The following is a 14,787-nucleotide window of genomic DNA, read 5'->3' as shown; positions in this document are numbered from 1 at the left end:
TTATCCTTAGGTAAAATCAATACAAGTTTTGCACTACTGATGACTGATAACTTGGAATCCATTCTGTTAAGATTTTATATGTCACTGCCTTAGAGACAGTGAAAATAAAATCCTGTTAGGAAAGAGGCACTGAGCAGCTTGCGGGTACGTACCTACACCTGTGTGCTTCAGTGCTGCAGAGAGCTGCTTCCTGAATGTTCTGGCAATCGGTTCATAACTTGCTACAGGTTCATTTTTCTTTCATGCTTTATTACATATAATTACCATTTATTCTCATTTGTCATAATATTTTTGTCCTTTAAAAAAATCAGCAATATTCATCTAGTCCCTCTCAAAACTAACTGCAGCATTTATTTTAGATGACATCAGGGCTTAACATGCAGAAGGCAGCAATGTTAGAGTTAAGGCTAAAATCTTTGGGCTGACACAAGGGACTGGGTTTGCTGGATGTCAGCAGTGGGAGAGCACTGGGGGATAGTGGGAGATCAGAGCCATGAGTGAGACCAGCTTGGGTGGTGTGCTTTGTGCCCTCTTCTCTTGTGCTTAACGTGCTTTGTCCCCTCTTCTCTGGGGTGGGGACAGGTGGGAGTGTGTGTCGGGATCAGTGCTGCGGTGCGGGGCTCTGGTGCTGAACTGTCTGGGGGTGGGCAAAGCTCCCGCTCCATGTACAGCAGCTCCCCCCCTGTGCCGTGGCGCAGCCGTGTTTGACTGCTGGCTGAACAGAAAAAGTTAATCTGTGATTTATGGCAAGATGGATGCTGGCACTGCTGCAGCCCCTGGCAGCAGCTGCATCGTTTGTGCAGTGCTTTTCCCTCAAGATGGTTTTTATGTAAGGCTGGTGCTCTGTCGATGTGTGAAAGAGGAGCTCTTAAAATATGTAGTAAAACTTAATTTAGTTGCATCTCTTAGGCGAGGTAGCAGAGCAGGCCCCTGCCTACACCCGCCCCAACGGGGAACGTGTCAAAGCCGCTGGCATCCGAGATCTGGAAGGGGACGCGACAGTATAATGCTGCAGGGCCGGGCTGGCGCGGGGAGGCTGCGGCGGCACAAAGCGGCCATGGCGCGGCGGCAGCAGCCTCGGACGCGTGTAGGCGGTGTCCCTGCTCCGCCGGTTTCCCGGGGCCGGCGGGGGCAGCTCCGCGCCGTGTGGGCGAGGGGGGGGGGGCGGGCGTTGGCCGGGCCCGTCCCGTCCGCGCCCAGCGCCCACCTCCACCTTTGCAGCAGTAAAATGCAGCACTGGCAGCGCGCATGCGCAGGCCCCCCCCAGCCGGCGCCCCCGGGTAGCTATTTATAGCAAGTGACGTCACCTAGAAATAGAACGCGGGGGAGCAGCGCCCCCTCCCCTCCCCTGCAGTCTCCGCGGCTCCGCCCCCTCCTTGCCTTCCCCGCGCGCAGGCGCAGGCGGCGGCAGCAGCGCGAGGCGCCGAGCCGGGCGGAGGGGCGCGAGCTGCAGGCGCGGCGGGCGGAGGGCACGCAGCGAGCGCGCGGCTGTCCCGCCTTGCCGCCGTCCGTTGAGCGCGAGGCGCCAACCGTCGCCCCGCAGGCGCGGCTGAGGCGAGCCCGGCGGTCGCCCAGAGCGGGCGGGCGAGTGAGCGTGAGGCGGCGGCGGCGGCTCCCCTCAGATTCCCTACTCGCAGCGCCCGCGCGTTTCCAGGCGCAGCTCCCCGCCCCCCTCCTTCCTCTCTCTCTGAGGGGCGCAGAGTGCCCATCCCGGCAGCCACCACGGACGCGGCGATGGGGGACCGAGAGCAGCTGCTGCAGCGAGCCCGCCTGGCCGAGCAGGCGGAGAGATACGACGACATGGCCTCGGCCATGAAGTCGGTGAGTGGGGCTGGTAGCGTGGCGGCTGCGGGTCGTACCCGCGGAGGAGTGTGTAGGGTGGGTAGTGGCGGGGGAGGGAGAGGAAGTCCGGGCTGGTCTGAGGCGGGGCTGGGTCCCGGGGAGGATGCGAGCCGCCAGGTCCCACCCGTGGCTGCGAAGAAAGGAGGGCGGGAGCGAGAGCCAGGCCGTCCCGCCGGGACATCTCGCCGCCGTGCGGGGCGGCGCCCGTTACTACCTGCCTCGGGGAGAGACGAGACAAACAATAGCCCGTCCAAACTGGACCTAGATCTCCCTTTTCTTTCAAAATTTCTTTACTTCCTTCCTTGTTCCCTTCATTCCCTCGTAACCGCTGCCCCGCAGCCCTCCGGCTCCCTCGGCTGTCCCTGCCCTGGGGGTGTGGCTGTCCCCATCCCCTCCTCTCGCCGCTCTCCCCCATCCCCGCCAATCCGGCTCGCAGCCCAGCAGTTTGAACGCTGCCCGCCTCTCTCCCCGTCGCGGCGGGAGCGCTGTGGATTCTTTCTCTGACCCCTGCTCAAGATGGGGTCCGTGCTCCCACACCGCCCCTCCCCAGGGGGCTTGCGGTGGGGGTGGTGGCTTTGACCTTGGGGTGCGTCTCCCCTTCTAGGGGGGAGGCTGGGGGTGCTGGTCGGGTGGGATGTCCGCTGGGGCGGGGGGCTTCTGGGGAAACCGCGCGGCTAGAGCAGACCCTTCCTTTTCTAGACGTTTCCTTTGCCTCGCGATAAAAGGCACGGACAGGGCCCGCACCCACAAACACGAGCGCTCTGACTCAAAGATGGTATAGTGGTTGCATCCGGGTATACCAGCTACCCCAGTGCACAGAGTGTTTCCCAAGCTTTAACGTTGCCTTTTTGCCTCTTCTTTGTAGGGTAATATTCTCAGTGCATTCCTTACCCAGTTGAATACTGACACGTGTTTAAACACTAAGTTATGGTTGCAACTCAGCTCCTTTCAGAACCGAGCAATGAAAATGACTTGTACTGACCTGTCTGTACCGATACATAATAAAATTGCAGAGTGATCAAACTTATTATGTCTAGTCCCTTTTTTAAAAACAAAATATTCGTATATTCTGGATTTTAAGGGTAACACTAATGCCAGTAAATAGTTAGGAGTGTCTTTGCTGTATCTGATTACGATTGTCGTAATCGGCAATTACATTGCTGATCTGTCCAATGTGAACACCAAAAGACCCCAAGAGGAATCAAGTTTCCTTTGAGAGTATTGCTGTTTAAAGACACTACATTATTTTAGTTTGAAAGAGCAGCTTCAAACGGAGTTCATATTTTTGTTGTAGAATCAAGCTGTTCAGTCTCATTCAGGGTCTGTGATGTATGTCTTCATCACTTCTTCACTTTTGCTTTTTTGTAATAATAAATACTATGACCAATCCAGTTCTAAAGCAGCAATACTTCTGAGAATCTTAATATCAGGCACTAGACATTAAAATAAGCTGTATTATCATGATATCACTAGAAATCTTGATACACAGAATGTAGTAGCAACAGCTCTGTTTATCTCCTGAATCTTTCAATTGCTAATTCTTAAAGATGAAGCTGAGAAAGAGCTAAGATCTACCGCTGCTCTAGAAGACTTTTTCTAGCTGTAGTTAGTAGATAGCTTTTTATTTTTCCGAATATCACTGAACTATAGTGTATGTATGGCTCTCTGAAATATGTGAAACAAACAGAACACAGTTGTGATACTTCGGGAAATATGTAAATAAAGTACATGTAACTAATGTGTATGTCCAGTTGTCTTTTAAACTGCCTTAATTACTGTATAGTTTTCATTCATCTTAAGTCACGGTATTCTCGTCTCTAATGCTACTTTTGCTCTCAAGTAAGTTGTATAATGATGAGCTTCTGTAATTGGGAGCTTGAGAACACTTTGTAAGTGAGGTGAGTCTCGAGCATTTAGAAAACATTATGTTATAGATGCTTTCAAAATACAAAAAGTAAAGCTGAATTTAAAAGGCAAAAGTTTCCTTATTTTAAGCTGTTCCTATGCTGTTGCATGCCTATAATGTAGCATCTCTTGGCTACTTCTTTCACAGGTGGTCACTACAACATGGTAATTTCCAGAATGCTCTTCAGTGTTTGAACTTGATTTTTTTAGGTCTGAGCATAAGCTCTTATGAAATGTTGTTATGTGGGCTGTCTGTTCTCACACAGACATTCCCTTCAATATTTCCTTCAATTTCAGTGATTATAAATAACAGCAATGAAGACAACTTTTTATCCATATAGAATATTATTCAAATAATCTTCTTGCACTCCAAAGATGTTAGACTTCCTTCAACAGGAAATCAGTGTTCTAACTCAGATATCTATTCTCAATGCAACATATCTTGATTTGAAAAGTTTCTTTTAAAAAATGTTTAAAAATCTCTGAATATAACATACCTGAAGGTTTTTAAAGGTGCTATATGAAAATAGTCTGCTTCCAGTGTAAATAGAACTCTGAATGATTAATTCCAGTTCTGCATATTTATCACCACACTTTATACTACACAACGTTGCCAACAGCCTGATAGTTGCTCCTAAAACTTAAAGTAACAAAGACTATTTTAGTGAAAGCATATTTGCATGATTTTTGAGACTGCCACTGAAAGAACACGGTAGGTAAAAAATTACTTCTCAACACACTGGGGAAAAATTTGCTTTTAGTGTGAGTTACAGGTTCTCATTTGATGGAACAAATACTGTAGCATGTTGAGAATAGCGCATTGAGTACCTTTGGGTTTAGATCATTCCAGAAATGGTTAAACATTTTGGCTGTATAAAACAGTAGTATTTCAGACAGCATTAATCCTAATACGTAGTGCTCAGGAGCTGTATTATGTTGCTTTTCTAGTATAACTACATAGCGGGTAGAGAGTCATTTACACTTTAAAATTTGTAAGATGCATCTGAGTTACATGAGATGTATAATTTTAAAATTAGTCATATGTGAAATACTACTCAGCATGGAATAAATTTAAGTCTTGGAATGATCTAGAGTTTTTTTAAAGCAAAATAGCTTGAGGTTCTAGTTTAATTTGTAGGCTTTATCTGTGTACATAAATGGACTTAAAAATTTGGGATGTTCCATATTTGTAGTATTGTGTCACTCAGTTCTCCTTCATATCGGTGTCTGCTTTGGGGTTAATGAGGTAGGTGTATGTAGCAGGGGGCAATGAGATGCCTTTGACATGAACAATATCCTCCCCTGTTGTGAGATTACTTCCCTACTGTGGTTTTATGCAGTAAATCTAGCTATAATACTTCCAATGCTTGATGTAAAAAGCTGGAGCCACGTGATGCAAGAACTGATGTGGTTTAAATTCATTAGTCTGGATTCTGTTAAAAATTATGGACTGCATAACTTTGTATCAGGAGAGTTTTAATGATTAAACCTGACTTTATACTGGCTTAGGTACAGTCATTTTTGCAGCAGCTTGCTAAGAACTGGCTCTAGCTCTGACTTGTATCTCTGGCTAACAAAAGAGAAGTATAATCACATACATTCAGTTGACCTGTGTCAAATTCTACTAGGTAATCCAACAGCTCATCATAGATCCACTGTCAGTTGTGGAACCTTCACTTTGGTGTGTTAACCATGTGAAAGTAACTTGGTTTGGTATGGCCTATGTAGGATCACACACGTGTAAGTAATTTCTGAGCCGATACAGTACTGCCACTGTCATCAGGGTGTGTAGTTAGGAATGACAGGGTTATAGTTGGGATTCCTTTTATATACTCCCATTTTTTTCCCCAGTAAACTGTGAAAGAACTTTGTGGGCATAAAGCAGAGGAGGAGATACCTGTAAGTATTATGGAAATAAAATTATTTAGACTGTACTCTTAGAAAAAGCAGACTGTCAGTCTGAGTGAACGCTGCTAGCATATCATAGCCCATGTGTTCAGTTGCATCATCTTGCTCAGGACTGAAAATAACCCCAAACTTAGGTGTGTGTAAGAGAGGGAGAGGTGTGTTTGCATAAGGAAAGTATAGAGTAACACCCGAGTAAGTAAATACTACTTTGAAGTCATACTACAAATGGCTTTTCATCATTTGTTTCTCCTAACAGCCATTATAAGAAAGTGTGTCTACATCTAAAATGTAAAACTAAATTGTTGCAGTCAGAGATCTTTTCTGTTAAAGAAAGGCTATAGGTAGAATGGAAGATAGGAAGAAATAAATTTCTTTCAGCACTTCAGGTTTTCTTTTAGTCTACATCATCCCCATGTGTGAAGAGAAACATGTCTGTTTTTATCTATTTTGCTAATGTATATGAAATAGATAAAACTGTAGATAGCTCCATAAAGGACATATGCTTTCCTTTGAGTCTAGTTCCTTGTAATATAGCTGTTACACCAGGGAGGTAGGAGTTATTTTTAGATATATCTACATAGTCTATCAGCATTTTTTAGCAAGGATGGGGTATCATTTGCCATTTCCCTCTCGGAAATCACAAGCTTCAAAATGAGAAGGAAATAGTTCAGAACTAATGAAATAAAAATTAGGCGGAGGGAAATGACACTGATGTCCTGAAGCATGTTGAAAGGTGACACTAGAAAGGAATTGAGCTTTGCTCTGAGCATTGGAAACTTCTGCCACAGAACTACTAGCTTGTTACGCTGAGTTCCTGTGTTCCACATCAAATTCTGCTTTCTTTGAAAGTGGTTATGAGTTTCTAGATTAAGTTAACAGAATCTGCCAGGGGATATGAGTTATGCCCAGGAATGGCATGGCATTGGATATCCTAACTGTACCTTATCTGAAAAAGTAATTCGCTTTGTGGTTTGAAGCTTGTGTCAGTGCTGTGTGTAGTCTTGTGGCTATGATATATTGTACCTGTTATGGCAGCTGCTCACAAATGACTTCTTCAAGCCATTTTCAATGGCTTGAAAAAACCAAAAAGCTTTATTTTTGCATTGCAAGATTTAATTCCTTTGATAAAGTGCTAAAATCTCACTTCTGTAATTTTAAAACCGTTAAATATTGACGTCCTGTTTTCTTCTAACTGCAAATGTAGAAAATGTGAAGAAAGGAAAAATAAGCTGCTTTCAAACCTTTCTTGGTTTGACTTTTGGTGGTGGTCTTCAGGGTCCTGAGGTTTTTTTGCAGCAAATTGTACTTTATGCTAGCTTTGTATAGCTTTATTGTGGAATGGTAATGCTTTGCTGTCTGACTGTTAGGGGGTTGCATTTGGAAAGGCACTATGTTTGACCGAGGGATGTGTAGTTGACAAACGTTTTTACTCTCTTCTTCAGAACTTTACAGTTCAGTTACTTTTTTAATTTGTCACTAATTGTTTAGAAAACATTTTTGAAAGTCACAGTTGACAGAGCAGATTTTTATTTCTATTTTTATGTAGTCTAAAAAGACTGTACTCATTACCAAAAACCCAAGTGTTTTGAGGTGGACTTGAGTTGATGGTAGTTGCTGATTCTCCAAGATATATCAGTAACTTCTGATGCATCTTAAAGCTAGTAAACATCTCCTAAGCATGTTGAATTAGCTTCTGTGTTAATTTTTCCTTTTTACTTTTAAGGAACAGTTTCAAGGTGAGTTTAAGTCTGTTTTGGGAATTAAATTACACAGCAGTCTAGTGATGATCTGGAATAGTCTCTTAATCCTATCTTTCAGATAGTTTCATGTTTTGATTAAGAAGTTAACATTATTTTTCCACATATGAGCAATTGTTCTGCAGTTAGTCCTGAGAGATGGCTTTTTTCCTGGGCTTTTTATTGTGCTTTACATGAATGTATCTTGAATATTCTGTGCTATTTCTCAGTCTTGCTATGTCAGGGTAAGTTCTGTGAGTCTGGTTTGTATTGAGAGTTTTAGCAAACTTACTCAACCCAGCTGATGCAAGGGCTAAACTTCAACTGGCTGGTCTAAATACAGCATGAAGATGCTTCCAAAAGTTACACTGCATTTAAAGATTGTACTGTAGACCTACTTTTAATACTGAATGTTGAGTAAAGACCAGCCAACATTACCAAAGTTCTCGCTAATTTTAAAAGATCCTTCCTCTATTAATGTGATCTTCTGAAACTTCTGCAAATATGCTGTTTATCAACACCTGCATTGAATTTTGATTGTGATTAGGGAAGGTCATAAGGCTTTTCAGGTGTAGGTTATCTGCCATTGCAATGGTGCCTGTGCAGGTGGGCTTTATAAATCAGCTTCTTCAGGGTGGGTGTTATGATGCATTTTCTGCAATTAAAAATGAATAACACCAGAAGAGAGACAATAGACTAGAAAAAGACTTGGAATACTCTTTCAAGACTAGTGGTATTCCTGTAGGATTGTATTTTGTCTCTTGTGACAAACTGGATGGAATTTGCAAACAGATTAATTTATCTCCCCTTAAAAATACACAGGCTATATAGCATAATAAAAATTTAGGGTTCAGTACTCAAAAATTTTTGATGGTTCCCAGGCCATTTGTTATGTACTGTAAAATGCCGTTTTGGTGTTTTGAATACACAGAAGACATCTGTCTCTAAATGTTTATATTAGGAAGTTTATAAGAAGGTAGAAGAAGTAATTATAACAAGGTTTAGGATGATTGCCTTTTTTTTTTTTTTTGTTATTGAATACTTAAATACCAGCATTTAGGAGGATATTTAGTTTGAAGCAGGGGGAATGTGAAAGTAGTCGTTAGCTGAGCGTAAAGAACAGAGGTAAGTCCTAATAGGTGTTAGGGAACAAAAAGCTCTTAGCTGAGCTTTTACATCTTGAGGGAGTTAATATCTTTACTAGAGAAGATGATATAGGCAGGTTGGAGTAGAGATTACTGAGGGAGGGATTGTGGGGAAGATGTTGAGTGGAAGCTGTGAAGATTATGAAGATGTCATTAGAGTTGATTCCAGTGCATTTCACCCTCTGTAGATTGTCTCTGCTTGTATTAGGCCAGGCAGAGCAGTGTCTTTGGGGAGTTTGGGTTCCTGAGCTGTGGGGAAAAGGCCTTTTGGAGATAAAACTAATTGACTTAGAATTGTCCAAGAACAAAATCTGAATTTGAAAGTAAGTTCTCTCTTACTGTAACAGTTATAATTCATATAAATTATTCTTTAGACTTGGAAAGATGCACATTTATTGGTTCACTGGCTAAACCAGCAGTCTCAGAGTAGTGTAAATATTTGTGACTTAATTATTTGTAATATGTAAGTATTTGGTTGCAATCATTCTGGTGCCTGTCAAGCAGTCAATACGCACATTTTTAAAGAAACAGTTAATGATTTTAGCAATGTCTGAGCAAGGACACATTTACTTTCACACCAAGGTACATATCCTTAGAATTCTAGTGACTTAATGCAGTTAATGTAGTTTGCTTAGAGTTGTGGAGTTGCATTTTTTGTACTAATTCCTGTGAGTTTAACTTAATGTTTGTAAATTTGCGAAAGTAGAACAACTTCAAGTGATTTTAAGCCTGATAGATTTTATTCCCTAAATTAACACAGCAAGTGAAATAGGCCTAAATATAGTATTAGAAGCATTATCCTTCCTCTATCTCAGCTTTTTGTAGTAGGGATTTGGAGCTGCTTGTGTCTTTTTTTTTTCTTGATTTCCTGTTCTATTTCTATGCCGTTTCTTTCAGTCTTATCCCTGAGATTTGTCTGCAGCCACCAGGTAGCAGAAATCAGGATAAATTTTGTATTACATTGTATAATTGCTCGCTATGTGACAGAAAGATACTATGAAACACTAATTCCGTTTGTACTATGCAGAGTTTAATCATAATGACTGCAGCGCTTCCATCTCTGCTGTCCAATGAAAGCAAGCAGCAGGGGAAAGAAATGCAAGGACTGCACCAGTTTCCAGTCTCTGTGCTGTGTTCCAGATTCATAAAGCTGGTATTTATTCTAGGTACATTTAAATTCATCGCTAAGAGTGTAGTCTGCATAATTATAGCAAAGACTTCCTAAAAAACCTGAACCTACCTTCTGTGAATGCCCCTCCATTACACAAACCTGACTCACTTTTATTCAGTGAATGTGCTTTGCAGTTTGGGTTTCTAAATACCTGTTCCATTACAACAGAACTGTGGGGTTTTCACTCTTAAGTCTTGACTGCAGAAACAGTTTTAAACTTTCAACATTACAAATTGACTCCTGTCTAGAAGGAATTTTGGGATCTAGAAGGAATTTTGAATCTTGCACTTCATAATAGAAGTATTGAAGGAAGTGTGCTCTTCTCTAAGACAAATCCTTTAAATTTGATCTTTATCTGTATTTTCAGGTAACTGAGCTGAATGAGCCTCTGTCAAATGAGGATAGAAACCTGCTGTCTGTAGCCTACAAGAATGTGGTTGGAGCTAGACGGTCTTCCTGGCGTGTCATCAGCAGCATAGAGCAGAAGACCATGGCAGATGGGAATGAGAAGAAGCTGGAGAAGGTTAAAGCTTATAGGGAGAAGATAGAAAAAGAGCTTGAGACAGTCTGCAATGATGTTTTGGCTCTCCTAGATAAATACTTGATCAAGAACTGCAATGACTTCCAGTATGAGAGCAAGGTCTTTTATCTGAAAATGAAAGGGGATTACTACCGCTATTTGGCAGAAGTTGCTGCTGGAGAGAAGAAGAACAGTGTTGTGGAAGCCTCAGAAGCTGCCTATAAAGAGGCTTTTGAAATCAGCAAAGAGCACATGCAGCCCACTCACCCAATTAGGCTTGGGCTGGCACTCAATTTCTCGGTATTCTACTATGAAATCCAGAATGCTCCTGAGCAGGCCTGCCTTTTAGCCAAACAAGCCTTTGATGATGCCATAGCAGAGCTGGACACACTAAATGAGGATTCCTACAAGGACTCCACTCTCATCATGCAGTTACTTCGAGATAACCTCACTCTGTGGACGAGTGACCAGCAAGATGAAGAAGCAGGAGAGGGCAATAATTAAAAAGCTTTCCTCCCGTCCCTCTTCCATCCACTTCACCATCCCCATCATCACCAATATTTCCTTGCCACAGTCACACTAAATATCTAGTGCTAAGCATATCTGTATTGTACAGCTGTTCAGATCTGCTGTCCACTTTATCAAGAAGCAGTTTCAGATGAGTCTTCATGGGCATTGATGGATCAGTTGGTTTATTGGCCCTATTTATCTTAGTTGCACTTGAGCAGTGCAGAAAGATGCATAGTAAATGAGGCATTTTTAGTTTGCCTGTTGATTGGAAAATATGGGAAAGAATAATGGAAAGTGATTGAAGATAATTAGATTCCAGTTAAATTTTTTTCCATTTGAAATGAGCTGACAGTTCTGTTAAGCAGTACATTTTGTGCATGCAAAGTAAATTAGCCACCCCAAATTTTTTTCAGTCAAGGAAAACTGTTAAGCTGATGTGAAATGACAGCCCTGTTCATCAGTTTACAATAAACTGTTTGAAATGTGAGGTTTCAGTAGCAATTTGGTTTTTTTGCCTCTCTTTTATGTGCACAGTTTCTTTTAATGCAGTGCATCTACCTAAGAGTTTTGATACTTGTAACCTTTTGCAGTTGTTTTGAAGAATCATGAATTTATTTTTTGTAAACTCTTTGGCTGTTTAGTTGTCTGTGTATTCTGACAACGCTATGTCAATATTAGCCCATGTTAAGATGGATGACTGAGATGCCAGACTTCTAAATTAAATGTTTTGGAATCAAATGAATAAAATAAAATGCTGCTTCGGGGATGTTATCTCTACATAAGCTGTCCTGTCTTTTGTTCAGAGCAGAGATTGAGTTACCTAACACATCATTGATGGGTTAAAACATAATCAAAAGTTTAACGAGAAGTTGCCTCACATGCTAAAAAAAAAATAAATTAAAAATACTGGTATGCTGAAAAGAAGAAAAAAAAGAAAAGACCACACATATGCCCCCCACAAAACCCAAAACACACACTGCCATCTAGAATGTGTTGATTTAGAATGTGTTGAAGTGGAGTTTCCAAAGGCACATTTAGTTATTTGCTTGGTAGAGCAGTTGTGGTGCAATTCTGCTCAGGAGATGAAAAGTTGTAGAGGGCGTTACTTCTTAAACCGATGTAGAGACTTGTATTTGCTTCTGTCCACTGTAACTTCTAAACTTTTTTTCTGAAGCGCTAACCACTAAATCACCTTTACACATGAAAATACCAGTAACTTTATTTGATGTTTACCTGCTTCAAACAGAAGCAATATTTGTTCTTACAGAATGCCTCTCTATTTTAGCTAACTTAAGCCTAGTCCCTAAACTTATTTCGTTGATTTTGGGTTTGTTTGTGTATTTTTTTTTCTCCCAGCAATTAGTGTATGTATATTTATTGGTTCCTTACATACTTCTGTAATGGTATGTTACAGAAGCAGGAAAAGGTAGCTGTTACGTGTTGCTGTATCCAGACTGCTACTGGCATCTGAGCTTGCTCAGAGGTCGTGTAAGTTCTTATTTATCTAAATCTATTTTTCTTCCATTTGTACAATAAATATTACTGATGTGAATACCCTTAGCAACTACTCATACTTCTTAAAAGCAGCGCACTGGTTATTTTTAAGTATCTGGAGGATTAGAATTTTTAATGGTAGATTTATGTGTATTTATATATTCTGTCGTCTAGGTAATTCTAGTTTTGTTGCATCAGTAAAGTTGGCGACAACTGAAAAGCTAATACAACATCTTAAAAATACGAAAACAGATCCTTGATGTTGTGCTATTGTATAATCTTGAGATGCTTGACCTCCTGAAGTATTTTGAAGTGGGTACTTAATATAAATTACTGCTGTCTGCCAGGGCCTATCCTGGAAGGCTTTTTTGACGCTTTTTCTTATTTGCTCCTGTTCCGTCAACCAATATACAAGTTCCTATTTTTCAGTTTCTGTTTTTGCAAGTAAACCTGCAGGCATCTTCCGGCCAGTAATATCAATATGGGCTTTACCTGTCTCCTAGATTCCTATAGCTTCTCTTCCTTTCCTTCTCTTCAGATCTGCTTACCTGCCCCTGTGGAACCAAGGTAAAACTTGGCAATAAGACTGTTTTTTTATGTTGAAACGCTCTGGCTGGTTAATAATTAGTATTGGCAATCACTAGGTTTATTTTCTTCCTGTTTATGGAAGTACCACTGTCTTTTTCTTAATTCAGAAGCTAAGGAGTACTTTCTCATTCTAGTTACTGTCTTGAGCAGATCCTTTGTCACAAAACTATGAGCATTATGTAGTCTGCAAGTGAGTCAGCAGGTCTGACATCTCTGGACTAGGCAGTTGGAGATTAGCTATTGACCTGGTGCATAAGATCCAAAATGGAAACCAAAGGGATTCTGTAGAGCAGCGCAGCTCCTGGGTGCTTTAGTCATTTCTGTTAGGAAAATGTATAAAGTATACCAATAAGGTTTTTGTGGTTATCTGTATTGCCACTAATCTGGGTAAATCTTTGCTGGGTATCATAAAGTATGAAATTCGATTTTGAAATACTTTACGGACTACTCTGCTGGAAGGTTGTATTCCGTTCTCCCAAGCAGTATAAATGTCAATGGATAAATCTGTTGTAGCCATAAGTATCAACAGATTAGAAGTTACCTATTAGGAAGCTATGTGGAAAGTTGCAGTTCCTTCATTGTCTCATGGTGGATCACTGTCAAGTCACGCATTCTTTCTAGTTGACTGAAGGCATTCCGTCAATTTGTTAAGTGTAGAGGCCCCCGGAATGATCCTGGAGGTGATGGAAAACTAGGAATGCTAACTGGGGGGTATTGTGTACTGGGCTTGGTATGCCGGCTCTGGCTAAAGGTGCCTGATTCTTCAAAACTAGGCTTTGTACCAGGTATCAGGATCGAATAGCGTAAGTAGACACCATTGGAAAGTAGCAGATGCCTTCTAAGAATTTCACACCTCATGCTAGGGTCTTCAGAGGAAATATCCCAAAGAATTAGGAATAGCAAAAGCTTCCTAATTGAATGTCCTGATGTAAAACTCACCAAAATGACATAAAGTTTGTCAATGAACTGTCAAATGCAGGTGGGTTATTATCAAGTGTCCTAGCAAAGTGGAATTTGGTGAAAAGCTGCTCAGGTTTACAGACATCTGAAACATGGAAGAGTTGAAATTTGTCATGAGGAACAGCTGACAGGGTGTGTTTTCCTGCAGGTGGCGGCAGGTGTTTGTTCTGGGCCACCTGTGGATTTGAGATTATTCAAGATACAATCTCAGTACAGCTGAGTGATGATCAAGTTCTTTCCAGGGTGATGAACTTACAGGCAGGTGAGTGAAATTATTGGGTGTATTCAAGTAACTCTGTGCATAGGGTCACAGCCCCAGAAGTGGTTCTGTTTCCACTAAAGCTGTGGAAAGACTGACTGTGCTTAGGTGTACTCTTATTCTGTGTGATCTGCCTTTTAGCTTTGTAGCAGCGAATGCTTCCTTGAGGACAAGGTAAATTATTTATTGAAATCTTCAAATATTCTGTACTTTTTTCAGGAAGTTCATTAAATATAAATGTTGCTCTGGGTGCTCTGTGGGATAAAAAGCATTTCTGTCTTTGTTGGGGGTTCATAAAACAAGTGTTGACAGACACAGTTGTGCTGTGTAAGTTGATGACCGCTTATCTAATGAGTCTTAGGAGGTCTTCTAAGTCAAATTCTTTGACCTGCTTCTGCCACTAGCAGTGTATTAGATTTTCAGTAGGAGAGCAGATACTTTGGCCATGTTCTCCAGTTGTCAGTGAATGATCCAGTGGCACAGAGAGCCTGTGATTATTTTTTGCTGGGCGTCAGTAGAGAGTGGAGAGTGTTCTACAGAGCAAGAAAAGGAAATGGTCCGATACGATCCATGTTCTTGCTTCCACTTCAGAAGCTTTTTAATTTTTTGGGCCCTGGGATTGCTATATGCTTTTTTGTGATCCTTATCATGGTGGTGATCAGAAGGAAACCAAAGCAGGTGAATAGCACATGCTGTTTATTGCAATATTCTTCAGCAGACCGTAGGATTCAGATATTTTGGAATTGGTG

The 14,787-nt window shown here is 41.6% G+C and overlaps 1 protein-coding gene across 1 annotated transcript; it reads left to right on the top strand.

Moving 5' to 3' along the window:
- The first annotated feature begins 1,380 nt into the window (after positions 1-1,380).
- Positions 1,381-11,514, top strand: YWHAH (tyrosine 3-monooxygenase/tryptophan 5-monooxygenase activation protein eta). The gene is made up of 2 exons (XM_063351071.1): positions 1,381-1,821; positions 10,075-11,514. The coding sequence occupies exons 1-2, from the start codon at positions 1,735-1,737 to the stop codon at positions 10,729-10,731; spliced, it is 744 nt and encodes a 247-aa protein (XP_063207141.1). The 5' UTR covers positions 1,381-1,734; the 3' UTR covers positions 10,732-11,514.
- Positions 11,515-14,787: the final 3,273 nt, after the last annotated feature.

The sequence above is a fragment of the Chroicocephalus ridibundus genome, chromosome 13 (assembly GCF_963924245.1).
Source record: "Chroicocephalus ridibundus chromosome 13, bChrRid1.1, whole genome shotgun sequence".
NCBI lineage: Eukaryota > Metazoa > Chordata > Aves > Charadriiformes > Laridae > Chroicocephalus > Chroicocephalus ridibundus.
Note: the sequence above shows the minus strand (reverse complement) of the source record. Positions and strands in the feature narration are given on the sequence as shown.